This window comes from Eschrichtius robustus, chromosome 7 (assembly GCF_028021215.1).
Source record: "Eschrichtius robustus isolate mEscRob2 chromosome 7, mEscRob2.pri, whole genome shotgun sequence".
Taxonomy (NCBI): Eukaryota; Metazoa; Chordata; class Mammalia; order Artiodactyla; family Eschrichtiidae; genus Eschrichtius; species Eschrichtius robustus.
In genome coordinates this window covers 112,206,842-112,232,128 of record NC_090830.1, presented here as the reverse complement: position 1 = coordinate 112,232,128, position 25,287 = coordinate 112,206,842, and the positions used below count along the sequence as shown (strand labels likewise).

At 45.9% G+C, this 25,287-nt stretch overlaps 1 protein-coding gene across 6 annotated transcripts in view; it reads left to right on the top strand.

Moving 5' to 3' along the window:
- The window catches only part of FBXW4 (F-box and WD repeat domain containing 4), an 80,679-nt gene that overhangs the window by 17,080 nt on the left and 38,312 nt on the right, over positions 1–25,287 (top strand). For 5 of the 6 annotated variants that reach the window (XM_068548422.1, XM_068548419.1, XM_068548418.1 and 2 more), the window contains exons 3-5: positions 3,088–3,273; positions 3,629–3,761; positions 9,916–10,010. In XM_068548422.1, coding sequence (XP_068404523.1) covers positions 3,088–3,273; positions 3,629–3,761; positions 9,916–10,010 — 414 coding nt within the window. The remainder of the gene's footprint in view (positions 1–3,087; positions 3,274–3,628; positions 3,762–9,915; positions 10,011–25,287) is intronic. The other variant, XM_068548420.1, reaches the window with a different exon arrangement.

Below are 25,287 nucleotides of genomic sequence, written 5' to 3'. Positions count from 1 at the left end.
TAAAAAATGTGATTTATTTTAACAGATCCCATATTTTTATGATTAAAAAAATAATAAATGTTTATTGTAGAAATTTGAAAAAATAGAAGAGCTTAAAGAAGAAAATAAAACTTACCTATAATCCTACCACTCAGAGGTAACTTCTGTTAATGCACCTCATCAAAAGAAATAAATGAAGCCAATATTTCAACTCATCTTGTTTTACAATTTTTTTTTTTTTAATTTTCTACTCTAGAGAGTTACACCTTCACTCTTGGCTTCCTGTAGCCCTCTCCCCTACTTTTATTAAAAAGCAAAATAGGATCTGAAGGTTTGGATATGTATGTTACAGGAGGTAGAGCTTAGAAAAAAATGGCAGGAAATTTAGATAATGGCTTTGGCACTGCTAATGCCACAAATTTTATACTTCATTGATGCTGAATTATTTCATAGTTATTATTTGACTCCCTACCAAAAAAGTGCTCTTTGTTGATTGGTTGGAATGGATAGGGAACATCATGATTCCACATTCCAGCGGACCTGGACCTGTGCTGATAGGTTCAGGCAGGCTTCTTCATCTGATGACCTTTTCTCTTGCTTGTGTACAATTTCTGCTGCTTTCACTGACACGGGTTACTGCAAATTATGTGGTGGTGATGATGGTAAAGCAACTACAGGGGAGAAAGATGGATTTGTATGACAAGGGGCTTTACCCTCTGCTTCCCACTTTTGCCTTTTCTTACCAGAAAGAAGAGTTTATTTCTCTAACAAGGTTTTGTTCTTGACATCTATTTGGGCTGGTTTCAAGCAATTTGGCAAATAAATACACAAAATGGTTACCAGGCTGCCCTGCGATTCTCCACTGTTCACCTGGCATGAACCTGGTTTCTTGTCCTGGGCAAATGGCTGTTTACCAGATGGCTCTAAACACATGAATTCCAAACCCCTCTGTTTGCTGCCCACTTGAGTGTGCCACAAACTCATGCAAGGGGATGTTGAAGAGGAATGTGCATAATGAATGAGAGTGCAGGCATCTGTACACACTTTACACATGTTCCATATAATATTTGCACACACTTGTAAAAACCTCATGTGCAGAAACTAGTTACTACAAAGTCCAAGCTGCATTTAATGGTCCATCTTTGCAGAACTTTTCCACATTCCCATGACGCTTGTATTAAGGAGTCTGGGGAAGAAACACAGCCCAGTTTGCTCAGACAGGCTTGGCAGTGGGAGATGGTGTCTCTATAAATGGGGATGAATCATCTGCCCCTATGCTTTGCTTGGGACCTGGTAGCTCTAGGACCCCTATGTGGTGTAGGACAGGCTGCTGGGATGTACCTTGTGCAAGGGGCTTAGTCCCCACCAGAGAGCATGGTGTCTGGCAGAGTCTTCTTTCTTCTTAAGGCTCACTCTGTGCCATGGGACTGGCCTGTGGTTTCTAACCTTTCTTCCTCCTGCCAGTTTGTAGAGGGAATCTTTAACTATTTGTGGATTTCTCTTATCAGCTGCCTGTGAGAGCCAACTATTTCTCTGTAGTCTCTGAACTGTAGTAGACTGCTCTGGAGCTATGTTTTTCCATTGCCACACTTACCCTCTAATACAGAAATGTAGGTATCCTCTGTGAGGATCTAGGAATCTAATCAGTACATTAGCATCCTTTCCTAAATGGCTTTATTCCTTTTACTTAAAAATGGCCCTTTTGGGCTTCCCTGGTGGCGCAGTGGTTAGGAATCTGCCTGCCAATGCAGGGGACACGGGTTCAAGCCCTGGCCCAGGAAGATCCCACATGCTGCGCCACAACTACTGAGCCTGAGCTCTAGATCCCGCAAGCCACAACTACTGAGCCCACGTGCCACAACTACTGAAGCCTGCGCGCCTAGAGCCCGTGCTCTGCAACAAGAGAAGCCACGACAATGAGAAGCCTGTGCACTGCAACGAGGAGTAGCCTCCGCTCACCGCAACTGGAGAAAGCCCACACGCAGCAACGAAGACCCAACACAGCCAAAAAAAAAAAAAGGCCCTTTTGCTCTAGTAGGACAAGGGAATGGGGCTTCCCTGGGCTCACTCTTTTCTTTTCTCTATCACACCCTAACTGATCTATTGGGAAAGAGGTGTGTACGGAGGTCCTGGAACCTTGAAACTTATCACTTAAACTTCAGATCAGTGAGGACACAGAATGAAAAAATTACTTCATCTGGGTGGAAGGTTTCTTTTTGCCCTTCCCCACCCCTCAATCATTGCATTTTCGTTGCTCTGCCTACCCACAAGAAGTATAGGTAGCCAGTAATTCAAGTCTTAAGCATTCTCTATTTATTTATTTATTTAGGCCGCACCACGGGCAGCTTGCAGGATAGTTCCCTGGCCAGGGATTGAACCCAGGGCCATGGCAGTGAAAGCGCTGAGTCCTAACCACTGGACCGCCAGGGAACTCCCAAGCATTCTCCATTTAAAAGTGATATTTCATTGGTCTTTTATTCTGACTTTCTTTTAGAAAGTCCAAAGAAGATTAGATCACCACAAAGCTCAATCACTCTAGTTTTCTAAAGGTAGCCTAAGGGTAGGTAGTTTTGAAGGAGGGGGGTGAGGTATAGACTTAACCTTGCAGGTTATTGCTAAGTTGGGAATTGGTCAGCCTCTCCAAAGATTGAAGTTGAATTTTCATGCTATATCTTTTTTTTTTTTTGAGGAGGTTTCTTCTTTTTTTTAACATTAATTAATTAATTAATTAATTTTTGGCTGTGTTGGGTCTTCGTTGCTGCACGCGGGCTTTCTCTAGTTGCGGTGAGCAGGGGCTACTCTTCGTTGCGGTGCGTAGGCTTCTCATTGCAGTGGCTTCTCTTGTTGCAGAGCACGGGCTCTAGGTGCGTGGGCTTCAGTAGTAGTGGCACGCGAGCTCAGTAGTTGTAGCTTGTGGGCTCTAGGGTGCAGGCTCAGTAGTTGTGGCACACGGGCTTAGCTGCTCCGCGGCATGTGGGATCTTCCCAGACCAGGGCTCAAACCCGTGTCCCCTGCACTGGCAGGCGGATTCTTAACCACTGCGCCACCAAGGAAGTCCCTTCATGCTATATCTTGATGGTCCTTAAATTTTGTTTTCCATCTCTGCAGTCAGATGCCCTGGATGCAGCTAGAGGGTGATTCTCTGTACATATCCCAGGCTAATTTCATCCTGGCCTATCAGTTCCGCCCAGATGGTGCCAGCTTGAACCGGAGGCCCCTGGGAGTCTTTGCTGGGCATGATGAGGACGTTTGCCACTTCGTGCTGGCCAACTCACATATTATCAGTGCAGGAGGGTAAGTGCTGCAGGCTTCTCCTTCCTTCCTCCTCCTCAGTATTCTTCAGAGACCTTCTGCCTGCCTCTGACTTTTCTGTCTCAACTCCAAAGGGATGAGTAGGGAGACTAGTAGAAGGGGTAGTGTTTTTTTCCATTTAAAGCAGGTACTTCATAGGGTTAGCTGGAGAAGGAAAACAGGAAGAACCATTAATGAAAAGTGAAACTGGTTTTGATACTCTCAAGTGGGAAATTTGTTTTGTCTCTCAGCTCTGTTCAGCCCCAAGTATACTGAAGAAGTAAAGGTATCCGGCTGTTTCTTTTCCTACAGAGAGAATAACTGTCTCTTGGGGGTTGGCTTCTTATTTCTCTTGTAGAGATGGGAAGATTGGCGTTCATAAGATTCATAGCACCTTCACTGTCAAGTACTCAGCCCATGAACAGGAGGTGAACTGTGTGGATTGCAAAGGGGGCATCATTGTGAGTGGCTCCAGAGACAGGACGGCCAAGGTGAGGTGGTCTCCCCCTTATATACTGTTATTTCCTACTGTCTATAGGGAGTGGGGTGGGAGAGGGTGGATAGGACCTTGAGTCTCAGGATTGGCTGAGGGCACTGAGTTGGGGCAGGGGGGGAACGACACAATAAAGAACTCACTTATGTGCCTCTGGCATGCAGCTTGCCATGCCAGGCTATGTCCCTGCCAGCTGGCCTGGGAAAGGAGTGGACAGTGGCTGGGAAGCTTGCCACTCACTTGAAATGTGGTGTGAACTCAAAAACAGAGGGCCTGGCCAGCTTTTCCTCCCTGAGCTGAGTTTCCTCAAGTTTGTGGGTTGAGTTCTAACCCCAATATTTTATTTTAAAATCTCCCTCCTTTTGCTCGCTCTCTGTTTGAGAAGGTTAATTTTTTACCACCTTGTTTATAAGCAATCGGGCTGATAATTAAAATGTGTTTTTACTGCTTCTCTGGAGAGTGATGTGGTCAGCAAGCAGTGGAAAGACGACTAGAGGAGGGCATTGTTCGTTGTGTCATTGCCAAGTTGCCTGGTCTAAAGTCAGACATCTGCCAAGGCCCAACAGGATGAGACTGATAAAGTAGTGTAACCCCTGCTTTATGGACTCAGCTCCTCCACGTCTGCGTCAAATAGGCTTTCACCCATGAGGCAGAGAAGAACTTTCTCCATCCCTGTGTCCAGTAGCCCTTGCCAGGGCCCACACATGCCTGATCCTTTGGGACTGCTGTGGGAACTTTGCTGATAATTCAGTTAATGGTGCAGGAAGCTCGATAGGTTCTTGCTTGTGTGTTTCCCAGCATCTGGAGACTCCACAGTGCTAATAGGAGCAAAATGCTTGACCATGTCAGCAAATGGGACTCTAAGACACATAGGGAGGGGACTCAGGAGAGAGAAGTTGCAATCTTTACTAACTTTTCTGGCTCCATGTTCCCTCTAGTGATTACACCTTCATGTGAAAATGTTGCTAATTTATGTAAAAAGAAGGACTAAATATGTTCCTTTTTATTTATGGAAGTTTCTCCTCCCTTTGCTAATTTTTTCCTTACACTTTGTATTTTGTCAGAGAGATGTGTGCATCAGCACAGGGAGCCTGAGAAAAATTCAGAAAACCTTCTTCTTCTTTTTGTTTTTTAATTTAGAACAACAGAAATTTATTACCTCACAGTTCTAGAGGCCAGAAGTCTAAAATCAAGGTTTCTTCTTTTTAATTAATTTTTATTGGAGTATAGTTGCTTTACAATATTGCATTAAGCTGCTGCTCTACAGCAAAGTGAATCAGCTCTACGTATACACATATCCCCTCTTTTTTGGATTTCCTTCCCATTTAGGTCACCACAGAGCACTGAGTAGAGTTCCCTGTGCTGTACAGCAGGTTCTCATTATTTATCTATTTTATACATAGTAGTGTATATATGTCAATCCCAATCTCCCAATTCATCTCACCCCAGAAATTCTTTTGAACCAACATGGAAACTGAATTTCCTATCTCTTGCTTCCGAATCCCCCACCCCACACTTACTTCAGGTTTCTGATTGGTCACTGTCTTTGTACCATTCCTTGTAAAGAGACCAACCTTAACTTGCTATACTGCTCAGAAGTCAATTTGCGCAGAAACCTTTTGTGCATGTGGGACCTAGATATTCTCATCTCATTCTAGCATTTTCTTGTCACGGCTTCAAGCTTCCCCGTGAAGCCTTCAGTGACATCTCTTTCTTCTCTCCATTTCTCTGTGGTCTGACACCCAGAGCAGTGTACAGCTAAGCTTTATGACCACAGGTAGCAATTCAGGGCTATAGACTGCTTACAGTTGAAGATTGACAGCAATTTTATTTAGGATATTGGGTTAGTTTCATGTTTTAAGTACAATTATTTAGTGGTTTAGTATTTTTAAGCATTAAGATCGGTACTTTCTAATTCTAAAATTGTCACTGCAGTAGATCCTATTCCTTTTGAGGATTTCTTTTTAGGCAGTGACAGAATTCTCCCCCCTGGTTCTTCAACTCCAGGAAGCTAGTCAGCTGTTTTGCGGTTTCCCAGTGACCTCCAGGCCAGCTCATCTTTTCTGGCTTTCTGGATGCTGCTTCTGTTCTCTCCTTCTATTGTTGTCTTTGCATTTAGCCGTCTTCATCTTCCTGGACCATTTTCACATTATCCACATTTAGTCTTTTATAACTGACTTTCCATTTCTTTTTGGTGGCATCTGTAATTCTCCACCTGCTTCTACAGGTTTCTAATACCTGAACCTACATAAGAACTTAGTCATGTTTGTCTGTAAACATCTATAGCCTGTTTTTTGGGAGTTCCCCAAAATGGACTATGTTTTAGGAAAGAGATTTATTGAGGTGAAGGGAAACAAAACATTTTCTTTGCAAAACTTCTGAGCTAGGGACTGCCCAGAGAGCTTCCTTCCCCTGCCCCCAATCCTAGTTTCAGATTTACTGTGACTTAGCTTGGATTGCCTCTCTCGGCTTTGGTGAGGCTGGCCCCATCCTGAGATGTGATAGGATGGTAGCTTACATTCTTGCTGGGCCTGGGCCAGGTCTGATCATTCCTTCATTTTTTTCCGTTTTCTTTATTCTTTCTTTCATTCTGATAAGTGCTTACTGTATGCCCGGCTTCAAAGGGGAGGAAGATACAGCCTTTCCTTAAGGGGAGTTGAGACTGCATGCACTAGCTATGAAGCTATGAAGCTGGTTGGAAGTGGCCAGGACTATGAAGTTGTAAGGCTCTAGGGAAAGGGCCAGAAAGTTTGGAGGGTGGAGAGATCACATTTGACTTGGAAGGGGAGATTTTATGAAGGAGGGAACATTTGAACTGTTTTTTTTTTCTTTTAGGTGTTTTTCAGTGCATAGGTTTGCTTTTTTTGTTTTATAATAACATAGAATGTAACCAGGCACTGTGCTAATAAGCACTTTACATTTATTCATTTCCTCATTTTATCCTTTAGGGTAATTTTTCCCCAGATAGTTATGGTCATAATATATCTATTTTTAAATGAATTTTTATTGGAGTATAGTTGATTTACAATGTTGTGTTAGTTTCTGCTCTACGGCAAAGTGAATCAGTTATACATATACATATATCCACTCTTTTTTAGATTCTGTTCCCATATAGGTCATTACAGAGTATTGAGTAGAGTTCCCTGTGCTATACAGTAGGTTCTTATTAGTTATTTATTTTATATATAGTAGTGTGTATATGTCAATCTTAATCTCTTAATTTATCCCTCTCCCGCCTTCCCCCTTGGTAACCATAAGTTTTTTTCTATATCTGTGACTCTATTTCTGTTTTGTAAAGAGGTTCATTTGTACCATTTTTTTAGATTCCGCATACAAGCAATATCATATGATATTTGTCTTTCTCTGTCTGACTTACTTCACTCAGTATGACAATCTCTGGGTCCATCCATGTTGCTGCAAATGGCATTATTTTGTTCTTTTTTATGGCTGCGTAGTATTCCATTGTATATATGTACCACATCTTTATCAATTCCTCCATGAATGGATATTTAGGTTGCTTCCATATCCTGGCTATTGTAAATAGTGCCACAATGAACATTGGGGTACATGTATCTTTTAGAATTATGGTTTTCTCTGGATATATGCCCCAGGAGTGGGATTGTTGGATCATATGGTAGTTCCATTTTTAGTTTTCTAAGGAACCTCCATACTGTTCTGCATTGTGGCTGTACCAATTTACATTCCCACCAACAGTGCAGGAGGGTTCCCTTTTCTCCACACCCTTTCCAGCATTTATTGTTTGTAGATTTTTTTGATGATGGTCATTCTGACCTGTGTGAGGTGATATCTCATTGTAGTATTGATTCGCTTTCATAATATATCTTATATACCCAATATACCCTGCTGTGTCTACTTTATTTTATAAGGTTTTCCATTATTATTGCAAATTACTTGTGTCATCTTTAATGGCTTCACAATGGACTTACCATAATTTAGTTACTATTTTTCCTATTGGTGGACGTTTGTATCTATTTTTTTCCTATAGTAATAAGGACCACCATTATTGATGCCTAATGTCTGCCAAATACTGTGCTTCTGTGCCGGGTGCTTTACACTTATCTTCATTTTTCCACACTGCAACCCTAAAAGATAGGCATTATTTCCCATTTTATACATGAGGAAACTGAGGCTAAGAAGTTATAAAATATCCCTAACATCAGAGATAAATAAGTAGCAACTAGGGTTCAAACCCAGATTTGTCTAATTCTAAAGCCCATGTATTCTCTTTCTGCTATTGCGGGCTGCAGGGAATATTTTTATCATTTAGGTTTTTCTTCGTTTTAGGATTATTTTCTTAGGATAGAGTCTCAGCAATAGAATTACTGAGTCGAAGGCTTTGATTATTTTAAGGATCTTGATACACATTGCCAACTGCTTTTTAAAAGGACTGTATAAATGTCCACTCCCACTGAGTTATATCTGCTCCAGGGTTGGGTCTGTTTTGAATTTGATCACTGAGGGTTAAGATGTGATCAGCATACTCATGTTTTGGTGGATGGTGTGCTACTGGTGCAGGTCAGGAGGGCCGCTTTCCCCAGATCGTGCTTGGGAAATTGGCAGCATGCTTCCAGAGCCACCCCTGGAGACCAGGAACCTTGTTCTGCGGTTTTCACAGTCTAGGGATCCACCAGCCCATTCAGTGGAGGACACTAGTGAATTCAGGCCTAGGGCTGTCCCCAGAGATTTTGTAATCAGAGTCTCTAGTCACCCACACCAAACAAGAACCTGCCTCCTAGGTAGTTTGCATCAGGGAAAAGGCAAACTTCTCTTCCAAGCCAAGGCTGTCTGAAAGAGGACATTAGATGCATCTAATTACTACCAAAGTGACCTAATCCAGAAGAATGAGCCAGAATCCTGGCATTCCAGGAAAGTTGTGGTGTTTGCCTTTGTTTTCTGCCCTTCCTTATTCAGGATCTTCTTGTTAAATTTATTTTCTTTTCCCTGTGTTGGGAAAAGTAACTCACACCCTTCTCCCCCTATCACAGGCACACAAAATCTAAGAAACACTTTCTCCTTTTATAGAGAAGAGATATCATGTGATCCTAAGAAGTCAGGACCACCCCCACTCCATCACCTACCCCTTAAACTCAAGGAATGTTTCCTGAAAGTTCTTCCATCTAAGGTCCTGTCTGACTTTTTTGTGTTCCCCTTATAGCACTGCAGGGACCTTGAGAGGTCACTGATCATCTGGCCTCCTCAGGATCCCTCCTTGGCTGCTGTCTGGGGACAGCCCTGTACATTTGAGGTTTCCTCTCTGTTTGGTTAGAGGCTTAGTCCCCTGTGTGTGTCATCTGGGGTAGGGTGAGGTGAAGGGGCCTTGTGCTTAATGGGAGATTTCTAAATGCACTGACCGCTGAGAGGGCTCTGTGAGTGTTGATTAGAGTTAAGCCCAGAGTGGCTGCTAATGTACATTCCTGACTGATAGGGACCAGATAATGTGCTCCAAGCAATATTTTTAACCAGTAGGAGATATGGAAGCTTAAACGAGTTAAGCTTTTCTGCTACTTTTGGTGACACTAGGTGCTAAATTCCCTGCTGACATGAATAGCATTGGATTCTGGGCATTATCAACAAACAAACAACAACACACCACCTTCCCACTTTGAAGTCCTCTTCTTCCATTTTTCCTTCCCTTGGATCTTTCTTTTTACTCCTCTCTCCCTAATTCTAATCTAATTCTATCTCTGTCCTCTCATACTGGGCCTTGATCTTCCTCCCTCTCCCTACCTCCCCAAAGTAAAATCTTGGTGAGAGATAGGAAAAGGAAAATCCACAAACACGGGGAGGTTACTGAGAGAGGCAAGCCTCACCTGCTCACGCTTCTCAGTCAGGTCTCAGCTGAGGAACATGGAGCTTCTGATTCCCTGGTATAAAATTGGCTGCTGCGTAAGGGCTCTCAGGTGGACGTGAAAGGGTGGTTAGGACTGGGAGCCAGCGTCTATTTGGGCGGTAGGCAAGGCAGAAGCTGGAGAGGCCCCTCTGCTGCTACCCAGAGCTCTGTGTGTACAGGATAGAAAGGATTCTCCATTTCCCCACCCACCCTAGGAACAGTGACTCCACCTGGTGCATTTTCCAACCCTCATCCCGATCCCAGGCAACGCCAACGAGAGCATCTCCTCTCCTGTTTCCAGGTATGGCCTTTGGCCTCAGGCCGGCTGGGGCAGTGCTTACACACCATCCAGACTGAAGACCGAGTCTGGTCCATTGCTATCAGCCCATTGCACAGGTAAGGGAGATGTTTTGGGGTATGGTTTTATCCCATGTAATAATGCTTTTATGTCATGAGGTCAGGTGGGCGTCATCAGGAGAGACTTGGGGCCCATGTCCAGTTGGGCCCTCATGCAAAGTCATGTTTGTGGAGTAGATTCGTTGACAATTATAGCAGAAGTGCCAATTTTGATGACGGCTTTACCCTACCATTTGGTCTGACTGGTGTTTCTCTAGTTTTGCCTGTGACTGAATGAGCTTTGCATCCTGAATTCTGCTTTCTAGGCTCTCTTGAACCGAGGCAGGGCCTCTCTCCCCACCAGCAGGGTACATAGACACCCTCTCTGCACCTGCTCTGTCAGGGTGTTTATCTAGTGTCTTCTCCCACTTCCTTCACCCCTCACTCCCCACCAAATGATCAATGGGAAAGCTGTAGGGCTGCTACCCTCCAACATCGGGTTTGAGTCAGTCACTTGTTTTATGAGAGAGTTGATCCCCCCTCTTGGCTCAGCCCCCTTCAGCCTTTTTCTCCTCACCCCAAGGAGCCTGCACCCCTCCTCCTGCCCCTCCCACAATTCTCTTTCAAATTTTTTTCTTCCTAAAGAATTAGAGCCGATTAGCCACGTCATTAATTCTTCAATTTGACGGCTGATATAGCAGGACCTGAAACACATTGCTGACCTCAGAGAATGGAGACCCCGTTCCTTAGCATATTGACGATGGGAGAAGTTAATTAAAATTCCACAGAGCGGAGGTGTCGGCTAACCTATAAACCTGTCGCTGTTCAGAACAAATCATTCTAGCAATCCTAGGAAAAAGGGAAGGAAAGACCAGCAGGGAGTAGAGAGGCCTAAGTGTGTGGGAGCAGAGGGTGGAAAATGGAGCCATTGCGCTCTGGCCCCTCCTCAGTTTCTTCCTAATGCTGCCCCCTTTAAAGCCAGTTAGCCAAGCTTGGGTGTCTGTGGGCTGGATATGTGTAAGGGTGGGAGGTGACAGGTAGGCTGGTGACTTCATCTTGGTGGTTACCTGAGGACTCCTGCTGGCTTCAGGAGACTGGGGTGGCCTGGGGTGAGGTCGGTGGTGGAGGGATGCTGTTAAGGCTGGAGATGGTCCATGTGCTTCCTGCACATGGAATTAGGCTAAAGACACATACAGGCTCTCCCAGCATCCCCATCTTCATATTCCTCTACTCCAGCCACCTCCTCTGGAATACGTTAGACTACCTGTTAACAGAATAGAGCGTGGCAGCTGTTGAAGATGATGTCAATAAAAGGTTGAGGACAGTGTCTGCCTTCATCACTGAGAAGCAGTTTAGATCACAATAAACTGACTTTGGGGCTTTTTTGGCCACAACTTGGAAGCTGGCTTTGAGGAAGGACCTAGCTTCCTAATATTACTAGCACTGCTCTGTAACTACTACTGCTACCAGCAGCTAACATTTATTAGTCATATGTTCTATGCCAGACCCTCTGCTAAGTCCTTGATATGCCCCATCTTTGGTGAAAACCTAGGTCTCATGTTTTAACATTATCCTTAAATGTCTTCTTGGTGTACTTTCTTGCCCCTGGGATGATTCTTTCACTCCCTGTTGGCTGGCTGTTTAGCTCCATGACCCACAGTTATTTGAGGTGACCTTTTCCCCAAGTCCACAAATGATGTCTTGGACTGTTTTAAAAAAGTAGTTTGTATTTGGGATTCTGTCATTACACTAAATGACCAGAGTATATGTTGGTGTTCTCTCTGCTTCTTTTCCTCTTACCCCCAAAATATATTGGGATAGGAATCTTGTCATCTTATCATTAGATCCATTTCTTCTCACTGTGTCAATGAATTTGAACCTTTCAGTAAACTGAACCATTTTCCCAATCTTGGAAGACACTGCCTCCTAGCTGTAGGGTCTGTTCTGGGAAACTGGAGTTCTGCTTTGCCACCAACCAGCAGAGTGGCCTCGGGTAAGTCCTCGGAGCCGTGGTTTCCTCATCTGTTAAATTTGAATACTCTTTCTTTCATAGTCCTTACTAGGTTATTGTGAAGATGATCTGAAACAATGAATATGAAAATACTCTACAAAGCTAAAAGGGCTAGAATCTTGTGTCAGCCAGAATCTCTCCCAGCTGGTAAAGCATTTGTTTAGCTGCTTTAGCTGCTCTCACGTCTCCACCCTTCCCTGGGGCTTCTCCTGTCCCTCATGCAGTTACACTGCTCTTTTGCAGTCTTCTTGAGGTGGGGACTCAGCAGGAATCTCTTTCCTCTCCTTTTCCCCTGTGGTTTTCCTGCCCTCCATGGCTGCCTCTGTTCCCTTCCCTGCCACCTTTCTTGTTGAGTGTGGTCGTCAGTGTCACTAATGTGATGTGGCCGTGAACCCCTTGTGAAAAACACGAGGGTGGGTGGGCAGCAGCTGTCCTCCAGGGAACCTGGACAGTTGGGAGACCCAGCACATCTCAGTCTCTTTCTTCTATTTAAAATAATTTGTCAGAGCTATTCATCGTATTTATTTTTGATGCTGGGACTTATCTGCCTTCTTTTCATATGTGTGTACTTAGAAACTTGTAGTATGAAGCATGAAACCTCAAGCCCTAGGCTTAATCTGAGGTGTTCATGACTGGGAGAAAGCAGGTATTCTGTCCTGTGTCCAAATGTCACCTCTTCTTCCTTTCTTGACCTTGAGTTCTTGGTTTGTAAACACTCTTGGAGGATAATATTTAATACCAGTCATGTGCTCAGAGCCATGTTTAGGTACTCAAAAAACAGAAGGAAAACCAGTAGACTCCATGGGAAGGTGGCAGACAAGGACCTTTCCCTCTACCTCCTATGTGCCCTCCAACCCGTCTTCTTGTCCCAACACTAATAACTCTGCTTTTAGGATTTATGACTTATAGATGCAGCCTTCCTTCTGTAGAGGAGGCCCAACCTGGAGCTGTTTGATGAGTGAAAGGACTGGGTGAGATGGAACTGAGTTGAGATGCTGGAGGTGGAAGGGCACACGTCTGGGTGTAATTGTGGGTCCTAACTGGTCTCAGGATACGATCTCCTGAGGTCACATAGAGTTCTGAGCACTTTTCCATAAGTATCACAGAAAAGCAGAATTTTTAAAACATGCAGTACATTGTATTTCCATTAAAAGATTATTTCTAGCTGAATAAAGTTAGTAAATACTCAGAGTAAGGAAATGAAGAACTGTTAAAGACTCGATTTCATCCCTTCTATTTTCCATCTCTTTTTTTCTCACTCCCTTTCCTCTGTGCTCCCTGTGTATTGACTGAACACTTGCTGTCGGGTAGCTCTCCTGAGGATCTTATTCAGTGGTGGGGGAAAGATGGGGACACAACTGTAGTGGTTGCCAGATGATACTAAGTGCCTGAAACTAGTCTGTCTCTGGTTGAGGAAGGGAGAGGGTCATTCCCCTCCTGGCAGATGGAGAAATTGAGGCTCAGAGAAGGGCACATGTGGGATGGGGCAGAAGAGGCTCAGGTCTCCAGCTTATTGCCACATGCTGTGGTACTGAGGGAGGGCCACGAGGCAGGCCTCTACGTCACTGCAATGCCTTCATCCACCAGAATCTTGGACAGTAGCTGTGGCCCTTGAAAGCCTCTGTGGGGATCTGGGAATATTCTCTTTCTGGAGGCCAGAGTTGAGATAGCGAGGGGGAGGAGAGGAAGGCGGTATGTAATCAAGGCCTGGGCTCACTCGTGTAGCTGTGAATGCTTACACCATCCCAGGAGTGCCAGTGCACATAGATCTTCGGTTTGCAGGGCCCTTCCAAGCTGGCTGGGGGGTGCCTTGATGGTGAAATGAGTCTGGAGCCCCATTGCCCTGTTTGCCTTGGAGGGGAAGAGAGAGGAGCCCACAGTGCCTCCTTCCTCTGCAGACACCATATTTATTGCCCTCCAAGAAAAAGGGGGTGCTCAGAAGAATCCTTTCCCCATCTCCGAACAACACTTGCTATCATGTGAGTGAGTGTGGTCAGGAAGGCTTCCCAGGACCCTTGGGTTTTAATCCCTTCTCTCGTTTCTGTCATTAAGGAAACATATGAGTGGTATAGGTGTAGAAACTTGACTTAGCTGTGTTATTAAATATACAATACAATTTAGTGTAATTTTGCTCACTGTGGTGGCCTGTTTGTTTTGGGGGGGATTAGTCCAAGTCTGCCTGAAATGTACCGATTCAAATTTGTAAAGTGAGTTGTGGCCTCTGGGGGGTTTTGATGGAGGAGCTGCCCCTTCTTGCCTCATTTCTCCCAGAGGTGAGGGAGAGTCTGGAAGGAAAGCCATCACTGTGTACTGTTTGGTAAGGGGGTGGATTTCTGGGGAGAGTGGGTGTTTGTTCCCAGTGGCTACAGGGTTTACTGTGTGTTGTGTGTGTGGCAGACACATTCACCAGCCTTTTGAAATACGCCCTTCTTTAGTGAAAGGTAATTGCATCTGGAGTTTTCTCTGACAGAGGTTTGAAAGATTGGAAAAAAGGAGGCAGCCAACTTTTAGTTTAGATTCTTTTGGTTCCCAGTGGTTCAGCAACTCTTTGGCCCTGGGCTTCCTAACTCACTCAGTGCTTTTAGGGGAAGACAAATCAAAAGTAAATGTTGTGCCTCTGAGTTTTGCTTTTTCTAGTTGGTGATAAAGAGCTGGTTCCTGAAGGGGATCCCTAACCTTGATAACCTGAAGAAAGACTCTGATGGATGACTTTGTCGTGCTTCACATTGTAGCTGCTCATCCTGATGGTTTGGCCCACAGCTATCAAGATCTGTCTCTTCTCCCTTCCCAGGATCAGGGGCTTGTCTAGGGAAAGGACACCTTCTCTAGGCAAGGAGTGGCTCAGTGTCCCCTGTTGCCAGGCTGAAGACCACACTAGAGGGAGTCGCCTGCATGTGGTGGCCCTAGATGAGAGAGTCTGAGGCACAAAGACAGCATGGAAGGACCAGAGGCTGGCATGGCTGGAAGGGGCTGCATGATGCCTGGAGAGAGAAGGAAGCTCTGCATGATGCTAGGTGGGCCCACTGGTCCAGCCTAAAATGACCTAAGATTGGAAAGAGATCAGTGTAGAGATACAACTGAATCAGAGTCTGGTTCTGTTGAATATCAGGGCAGCGCCCGCCACCCTAGAGTTCATTGCTGGTGCTAAGTCAAGCCTCTCCGGCCAACATATCCATCAGTAGCAAGGACGAAATGCCACAGGGGTGGGTTTCACTTCCTCAAGACCCTGGATTTCTGCCACTACCCAGGGCATGTTGGGCACAGGGAATCTCATGTACTGGGCTGCTGGCCTGAGACCAGCAACCCAGCCAGCTCTGGCTGGCCCAGACCCCATCTGTGGGAGCGACTCCTTCCCTGGCCAGGAAGGTTGGCTAGTTGGGAAGAACTGACTTAAATAAAGCACTACAACTAGAAGCAGAGAGTGCTGCTGCGGAAGGCGGGATGCTGTGGATATAGAGTCCGTGCCTCAAGACCGTGCCCCCGCTACAGGGATACATTTCCATCCCTCAGTCTCTGTTTAAATTCTTTCTTTCTCCGCTCTGTCTCTGTTTCTGTATCTCTCCTCCCATCCCTATCTCTCTTTCTCTCTCCAGATACTTCTTAAGCATTACAGTGTGCTAGACCTTGGGGAAACAACAGTGAACTAGACAGCATAGTGTGATGGAGAGACAGACCAAACTTAGCAAATATGGTATGCTAAGTTCTCAGATGGGGAGCAGACACGTGGGAGGGATCAGGGTCTTCGTCCTCTTCCTGCTGTCTGCACCTCCCAGCTCCAGTCCCTACCTGCACCGCTATTTCTTCTACCCGTCCCACATCAGGAAGAGAGAAGGTAATTTTCCTGCCTTAGCTGCAGCTGACTTTTCTGGGTTGTGTGTGCAATGTGCCTGTGTTTTTCCACCTTTGATCAGTGTTCTGCCAACAGATAATTTAGCAATCACATCCCAAGGTGGAAGCATGGAGTTAATGTTAAAATTAGTTGTGTTTTTTTTTTTTTTTTTTTTTTTACACTCTTTAAACTTCACTGGGTGATGAGGCAGAGAGGGAGGCAGGAGGGTGAAGGGGAGCCATAAATTCTGTGGCTGGTGTAGCTATTCTCTGAGCAGCCAGGAAGCCTCTGATGTCTCCACAGCACTTTCATTAACATTTAAATTAAGGGTTTGTTTTCCAGTCTGTTTTATAGGCAGGGACCTTTCATGGCCTGTCACATACAGCATCCCCCCACCCCTCCACAAGCAAGTGTGTAATTGTAGCCACTGCTCTATCCTAACTCTGGGTTGCAGCCGGGAGTTCAAAGGGAATTCCTGGTGATGGAGCTCTGGAGGTACAAGGTGTAACAGTCAGGATGTGGGTGTTCCTCCTCAAATGAAGGCGCTGGGTAGGAGCTCTTTCTCCTCTTATCTGACCTGTGCTTTTCTCTGCTCTTTCAAGGGACACACACTTCAATCTGACTCGGACCCCTCCCACCCTTCCTTCCCTGGGGCATGAGGCAGGTGGAAAAGGGTGCATCCATCCGAGTGGTTTCTCCTTATATCACAAGTTAGTGCCTGGGACAGAGCGTTCTAAGATACAGATCTTCATGCTTATCTTCCTCCTTTTGATTTTTTTTTTTTGTCTCAAGAATACTTTCTCCTACTCTAGTAGACTTAGAGAAGCAACAATATAAAAGAAATTGCCATCTGAGAAGAATTTATAATAGGGTCCATTGGTCCTAAAGAGTGCATTCTAGCATGGAAAGACATGTGTACATGCACCATACATAGTCACTAGTTCTATGTGTACAGGTGTTTGAAATAGCTTACTGATGTAGATCATTTGAGGAAACTGTTCTCCAAGGTCCTGGCATTCAGAGGAAGCTCTTCTGCACCCTCACAGAGTGAATTTATGTCTAAGTTTCCTTCACACAGGCGTATTGGCAGCATTTGGGGGTGTTTTGAAAAGAAATCCCTGCTCTGGTCTCCCTCCTTCCTGTCAGCATCCAGTGGATCTGCAGCTGATGAGAATGTGTCCCAAACACTCACGGAGCATCTCATTAGTTCATAACCTCTGAGGGCTTAGTTCACTCACTGCTGGTCTTGAGCTAGATTTTCTCTCTAGACAGTGGTGACAGGGGCATTGAGGCCTTTCTCTCTTTCTTTCTGTTCAGAGGCTGAGAATTTTCCTTCTCATGGAGCCCTGGCTTCACTCCTTGAGTCACCATATCTTTCCACATTCTGCACTAACTCAAACCTCCTGTGACTTATCTGCGGGATTGAAGATGGCTAAGCGTCTGGCCTGCCTGTTCCAAGTAGCGTAGTCAACAGGTGGACACCCTCATGCCCTGGAGTCTTGCCCGAGGGAGTGAGGGAGGTGCCGGGGTGACCCCTGTGCAGGTGCTGCTGGGCTCAGATTGCAGCCTGGTGTCCAAGCCCCTCCTGGTGGTGATTAATCTGGGACACGGGCCGGCAGAGGCCCAGCCCGGGCAGCTTTGGTCCCTCACTGTGAAGACCTTTGGCTCGGAGACTGAACTGATCTCTGTAGCCTGCTTCGGCTTGAGTTTGATCTGTCAAGGCTAAAGAGGAACCTGATGGTGGGGCGGAAACTTCTAGCCCTGTCTGACTTATGGCACCGATCCGTTCCAGTGGTCTTGTCATGATAACACTCGTATGTTTAAGATTTCCCCACCTGTTAGCTGCAACACTCAGATCAGTCAAAGAGGGATCTTCATGAAATATCTGTGCTTTTAGTTTTTTGAGCCAATGGAGCTCACTCTTGTAAGTAGACTGGGGGGTGGAGAGGGCTTTGTACTGGGCCCGAGTGAAAAAGGCAATGTGTGGCTGGATTAGTAGCATAATGTGTTTTTGTATATTGGGGGGTCATGTCAGAGGTGGAAGGATCACCCCATCCTCCTGTCATTAGGTGGCTCTCAGGCCATTTGGGGCAGATTTCAGTACATCAGTTTAGAGTCAAGACTTAAGTTCCTTGTTTTCCTTTTCATTTCAAATGAAATTTTTTGAAATGGTGTCTTCTCCTCCCCACCACCTTTCCATCCACCAGAGTCCTGGTCCCTGGGACCTCCAGGTGGCAGTCCACAGAGTCAGCTGTATTTCTTCCCCTCTCTGAGTTCAGGACAGTCACATGTGGCTCACCTTGGTCATGGCCTTAAGACCCAAGAACAGGAATTCTCCTGTCCATGACAGTTACCCTGCATCCATGAGTGTTGTGAGTTTCATTATTGTAGTAGTTCCTTTTGGGGGGTTAGCAGCCTGGGATCCAAGAACTGGAACATTTTCCTCACACCATCAGGGAAGACAGTAGACATCCCTGTATACCACTAGCGGTGACAGATGTTGACACCATTGGTATGGAAAACTGCCTGTAAAGGTTCTATGAGAGACTTCCCTGGTGGCGAAATTTTTTTGAAGTTTCAGATTGTGAACTTTTGGGGGCAGGGGTTTTATTTCCTGTTTCGTATAAGTTATGAGCCTTGTACTACAGACAAACTGCTGTGCCTCTGGGGTGCTCTATTAAGCTGACTACCCCAAATCCTTCCCCTCTTTCCCAGCTGGTTCTTGCTCCTTTTTCTGTCCAGGGCATTTTCATAGGGGCTAGTTTGTGACACTGTCCGTAGTTCCCTGTCAGATAGTCTTGGCTCAGACAGAAGGTGCTGGCAAGGGAGGGAGGAGTGGGGGGAGGAGGAGGGCTGGCGGGAGGAGGGAAGGGAGTACGTGCATGCAGAATCCCTGGTAACTGCAAAAGGAGTATTAGTCCAAGAGCTGCTGGCCCAGGAAATTGCTTTCTGCGGAAGCTTTCCTTTTTCATAGTTTGCAATGCAAATTTAAAACATGAATGGGGCACAGAAAAGTATAGGAGGGGCAGGTGGGGTGCCAGTTGGGATGTGATAACATCCAAAATCTTCAGCAGGGCCTTAATTTGCAAAAGAGGATTTCAAGTATTGAGAGAGAACCTTTTAGGAGATTAAAATAACTATAACTCATATTGTTTTGCGATTCCCTCCTCCACCACACACACCTTTTCTATGTTATCGTGTTCACACTGGTCTCTAGCCCTGCTCATCGTGCACTGCTGTCTCCTCCTCTGCACCTTCCTACAGCAAAGCCATAATCCAGCTTCTCGAACAGTGGCCATGGTGGTCATGGTGTAGTATTTTGGTTTTCTCAGCAGGCTGGAAACAGCAGCCCTATCTAAAGCTGGTGCACTTTAGACAATGTGCACACCGGTGCTGGGGGTTAAAAAGCACGCCTCCCGAAGGCAGGAGCTTGCCTGCTTTGAGAAGGCATTAAGGCCAAGGCCCTTTATCTTCTGCTTTCTCTGATCCTCTTAATACCATGGGCAGGCTTGGTGAAGCAGAATGTGGGGTCACCAGGCCTTGTTCTTGATTTTCCATGCTTCGTCTGCCCCACCTAGAGAGGTGTGGCTTTTGGCTTCAGGCTGGAGACACTTAGGTCTATGTTGCTTCCGGAAGCTTCGGTGGTGGTGATGAGGATAGGCAGGGGATGGGCATCACTTTCATTATGCTGGCATAGCAAGTGGTCAGGTGTGAAGCTTCATACTGGCTTCTTTCTAGGAGCTGGGCTAGACAGGAAGACACAAAGAGAGGCCAGAAGGCCGTGTGGAGGATGAGCTTTCCAAGTATAAATATTCGCCAGTCGTAGAGGCCACCGTGCAATGGTGGGGGTCACTTCTCCTCCTTTGTGTGTGGCTTGTTGCACATGTGACATGTGCTGGCTGGACAGAGAGGGAGGGAAAGCTGAGATGTGCAAGGTAAAGTGAAATGGACCCCTTTCTGCTTGAGGCCACCATAAGTGTCCGTTCCTCCTTTCTTTGTTGACTGGGGAATTTTGAGAGAGATTAGCTTGAGTCTTGCCCTGGCTCAGTCCTGTGGTGCCTGATCAAAACTCTGTGGAGTCTCAGGAGCACAGTTTCCATATAGGACGCTGTCCAGATTCACTCCGCCGTCACTTAGCACATGCTCCTCTCCCTGAACTCACTGCACCGAGGCCTTCAGGGGCTACAGAGAGGGCCTAGCTCAGAGCATGTGACCCACCGTCTCTTTCTCCTGAGGGCTCTACTCTTGCAGAATGCTTCTTTTTCTCCTGTTATTTTCTGCTTTGTTGCAGTGGTAGCATTAGTTGTCCTGGCCAAGGCTGGGCCTCTTTCCTCCTGGGCCTGAGTGAGAAAAGACCAAGTGAGTGATTGGAGTGGGTCCTATGGTAAGTGACCCAAGAGAAGGGTCAGCTGGGCATGAAGGTGAGGTTTGTAACATCTGGCAGAGAGAGAGGGACACACGGGTTAATGTGTTTGAAGCACTCTACTTTCCTGGCCAATTTGAGTCTCACTAGCATCCACGGTAAGCTGTGGTTGAGAATAAAAACAAAAAATTAACACAAAAAATAAAGGTTATTCAAAGGATTCTTCACTTGTTAGAGATTTGTGGCCAGGAAAATCCTTCTTTGCAGGCTGGTAATGGTAAGTCTAGGAATAAGGAGAGGAAAAGTTAGTTTTAAAATTACATTAGTTTGGCAGTGAGTATCAAAACAAAAATGTAAAAACCTTTCGACACATAAATTCCTCTTCTAGAAATTTATCCTAAGGCAATAATCAGACAAGTGTGCAAGATGTATACATAAAGACTTATATTAAGAACACATAAATATCCATTAGTAGGAGTCTGGTTAAATATTTTACATTCACCCAATAGAATACTATGTAGCCATTAAAAGGATGCTATAGATGTACATATTTATTTACCCCCAAAGATGTCATAACATAGTGTTGAATAAAAAAAGGTCACAAAGCAGTATGATAGTTATTTGACTATCTTTTCAGTTATTTCTTATGTGGTAGATTTCTGCTGACATTTACTTTCTTCTTACTTTTTTGTATTTAAGTTTTTTTTATAATGAGCCTATTTTTATTAATAGAAAAAACATAAATTACATTTAAATGTCTATTTCAATATCAGGTAACTGTAGTGAGAACCCTTCCTTTTTCCCTTACAGTTATTTAAATTAAGGATACATGGACCTACATTTATTTATTATTTTATTTATTATTTTAAACAGTTTCATTGAAGTATAATTTACATACTGTAAAGTTCACCCACTTTAAGTGTACAATTCCATGAGTTTTAGCAAATTTACAGTGTTGTGCAACCATCACCACGATTCAGTTTAGAATATTTCCATCACCCTGAAAAGGTCCTTCCTTACATTTGCTTTTGCAGCATTAAACATGGTTTCATACTTGGGACCTTTTGTGGGAAAAGAAATAAGTTAAAATACTGAAATTTTTTTAAAAAGGCAAGGCAAACTCAGAACTATTTTTCTATGTAATGCATATCTCTGAGTGCCAGCCTTATAGATGTATCAAGAATACTGCTGTGTGCAAGGATACATGGGGAATATGAAGCACAAGAGACAGTTTTTACCATCCAGGGACTTATATTCCAGTTGGGAAAATAATGCATGTACTCAGACAACACTGTATATATGCAGTGTGAGTGCCATCAACTGTCAAGGTTATCGATAGGAAATCAGAGGAAAGCAGTAGCCTTTTTGTTAAATAAGGAGAGCTTCCTGGATGGCATGGAATTTGAAGTGGGACTTAAAAGATGGTTCTAGTTAAGTTGCAGACAGGAACTTGAGGCCAGAGGAGTGGTATGAGCAAAGACATACTAAGGGATAGGGAAGCTCAATGTAAGTTTGGAAGTTCAGAGCAGGTAAGTTTGGGAGTTCAGAGTAGACAAGTTTGTGTAAAGGAGTGGTGGGCAATGTGGCTGGAGGGGAGCTTTGGGGCCTGGTTTTGGAGGGCTTTGAAGAGCAGAGTTTGACTTTAATCTGAGAATAATAGGGAACCATGGAAGATTTTTGGCCAGATTGAAGCAGTTAAATGATTAATGTGGTGGCACAGTGTGTAGGATACTTTGGAGGGGGGGGAGACTGAAGCTGTTTGGATGCCTTTCCGGAGTACACTTTGTTAGCAGTTACGGACTGGATTCCTGAGGACAGCAGGAGAAACAGGAAAAAGTCTGTAGGTGGTCATGACTGCTTGTGGGGGAGAGAGGGGAGAGACCTGCATGAGTTCCTCTATGGGCCTGATGGCAGAAGGGGGCCCTCGCTTTGAGAAGACTGAGTTCTGTTTGAGGCAGTGAAGGGACAATGAGGTAGCCATGGCCAGAGACAGCCCAGAGTGGTGGCCTGGAGCTCAGACACAGGGTTGAGATGTGGAAGGCTTCGGCATGGAGACGACAGTTGAAATACCATGAGGGATTAGCACCAAAAGGAAGCTCAGAGAGAAGTAAAGACAGCTGGGCAGGGAGAAACCAAGAAGCAAAAGGTACCATCACAGAGGCAGGAGGAAAAGTAGGAGCAGAGAGAGAGAAAGAAGGAGAGAGACAGGTAAAGGGAGAGAGAGGCACCCCCAAGAGTAGACAGTAGACAAATGAGGATTTGGGGGCAACTTACATAAATTATCACTACCTTGCTTGTTATGCCTTCTCCCTATTCTAAGTGACAGATAAGATAGATAAGAGAAAAATGCATAGCTTGGTATTGATTGATGGAGATTGGCAAGCATTTTATTCTCCTTGCTTGATTTAAGCATTTTGTAGTTTTCAAACCACAAAAAATCCTAAGTTTTGCTTTCTCTCAAGTTCTTTCCTCTGACTCCTATTCTGTTCTTTGTTGTTCTACCTTATGGTTATTTTCTTTTTTTCTTGAGGGTTGCCTACTTCGGGCTTGGTAATTTTTTTCACCTCAGTTCCCAAAACCACTCAGTGTAAGCTGGGTTTTGGAGGGTCAGCAACCGAGCTAGAGATGCTAAGTGACAAGGTGAGGGAGTATCATTCATCCCAGTTTTTTTCTCCATGTATAATGGTATCCTGGGCAAAGCAAGAGAGGCTGATTTAGGAGAGAGAAAAAAGTCAGTCGACCACTTTGCCATCAGAGCCCAGAGACTGCCCAGGTTCTGGGCTTCCTTGGGCAACTATGCCTGTCCAAAAACTTTTTATTTAAAGAGAATTAAATAGAAACTTTCAAATCCTCCTTGGGTTTTTGAGGGTAGTAATTCCATGGGGCTTGTCAGTTGTGTTTGAAGCTAGTGGTGAAGAGGGCGGAGTGAAGAGAAGCGAAGGGGTGGAGATGGGAAGCAAAGAAGGAATCAGAGAGAGAAATTTTATTGAGGGAGAATTTGCTGGGTTTATGGGAGGGAATCTCTCCCCTCCTCCCCATTCGGGTTTGAAAGGGCCGGTGAATCTTTGATTAGGTGCAGGTCAAAAGAATTTACACATTGTGACCTTAATAACTAGAGGTGATTGGCAGGCGGGCTGTGGGGAGGGGGCTGCGGGCCCCTTTCATCTCACTTAGCACAGAGGAGAGACAATGGGCCCGCCGATTCTCCTTGTTGTCCCTTGTTTGAAAAGGTCTGGTGTCTCTACTAGGTACCTGTGACATGGGGGTCTTGATTGGGGTCTCATAAAGGCCCCTGTCAGTATGTCCAAAGGCCAAGAGTACAAAAGCAAGCAGTGGGTGGGGTCTCAGCTGACCACTGAAGAAGGGAGGGGAGGGCCCGGGAGGCAGTGGAGGGAGAAGCAACCCCCGATGGGAGCCCTTATAGAAGGAGGGGAGGAGGGGGGCAGAGAAGGGCCATTTTTGTCCCTAATTCATCAAGCACATCTGCAGAATTGTCCAAGCTGCTGCCTCCCAGTTTCAAAAGAAAAAAATGATCGTTTGATAAACCGTCTTCGATTCACCACTTTCTCACAAGGGTGGGAGACCCAGCCCTGACCTCTGTATGATTTCACATCAGGACCAGGCTTTCTTTCCCCCACCCCCAAATAGCTAGAGAAACTTTGAAATGTATCCTGTGGCTTTCTCTAACCCTTCTTCAAACCCCCCCCCCACCCCTGTTTCCCACCCTCTCCACCCCACTGGCTTCTGTTTTCTCCCTGGGCGCTCCAGAGTGTAGGCGAGTAATTAGTCCCCTCTTTCTGGGGCACAATGAAGCCAGGGTGTTTGGCGGGGCCCTCCCCACCGCTCACAGAGCCAGGGGCCTGGGGGGAAGGACCAGGTGGCATGTGCAGTGTGTTCCAAGCCTGTACAATTGCTGGGGCACAGGGTTGGGGGCTCAGGGACTAGTGTGCTCCTGCTTCTTGAAGGAATGTGCAGAGGCTCACGCGTTAATGGCTCCCACACAATGCTTGCATTTTTTTCCAGGCAGAGGCATCCTCCCCGTGAAAAGGCTGCCCAACCTGGAGCCCAGGCGGGAGCTTTGGCGGCCACGATGGCGTTATTTCCCACCCTGCGCTTAGTCACTTGGAGCTAACATGGGAGACCAACAGGCCGCGTCTCCCGAGAGCCCGATCTTTGTATCCGATGTGTGCTCCCCCTCTGCCTTGTCAGTTTTGTGTGTTCACGGAGTGTTGATTTTAATGCGGGCCTGTGTTGGGCTGGGAGGCCAGGCTGGGGGGCCTCAGGTCTTTGTCTTGCAGGGCCTCTTCTTCTTGGAGGGTCTTCGGCCCTGGAGGCTAGTGGCAGATTTGAGAGGTAGGGTGAGATGCCAACTCTGGCTGGCAGAGGATTCCCCCATCCGTGCGTCTGTCATAGACTACGACGGGGTGCCTGGAAAACAAGAGCACCTTGGGATGCTCAGGCACACGCTTGCTTGCCCCCCTCCCCACCCCCGAGGGGGGCGGTTAGTTCTACCACGTAAAGCTTGAAGTGAGTTATATCCCCCTTGTAACTGAGTACGGCAGGAGCACAGATTGTGAGTCTCAGGGAGCCAGGGCAGGGCCTTGTCTCCAGGGGTCGGAGGAGGTGGAGGCAAGCAGGAGCGGTGCTGGGAGAGCACAAGTCTGCTGCAGATGACTACCCAGCAATTGGTAAAGGTCAGGGGAGAACAGGACCAGGCAGAAAAGAGGCAAAGTGTCTGGGGGAGCATCGGCAAATCTCAGATGCTCATCTCCTGCAGTTAAGGGGAGAGGCCCTAGAAACCAGGGACAGAAGGGGAGGCATTTTCCCCAGTGAGAAGAACTGGGGCCTCGTAACAGGTAGACCCACTAGGGGTGGTCCAACAGGATGTCTTCGGTCTTTACCATTCGCCTCGCTGCAGTATAGCCATGTGCCGGGAGCTGGGGGAGAGGGTGTCTTTACCCATTCTGGGCCCCTAGCCTGGCTGGAGAGAAGATGCATATGCATGATTTGAAGAGAGGAAGACTCTGGGAGCATCAGCCTGGTTGTGGCCTGCTCTACTTCTGGGGAGAGGGAAACCTAAGGATACCTTTGAGTCAGGGAGGACCTGCCCACCCCACACCTATAGCCAGGCCAT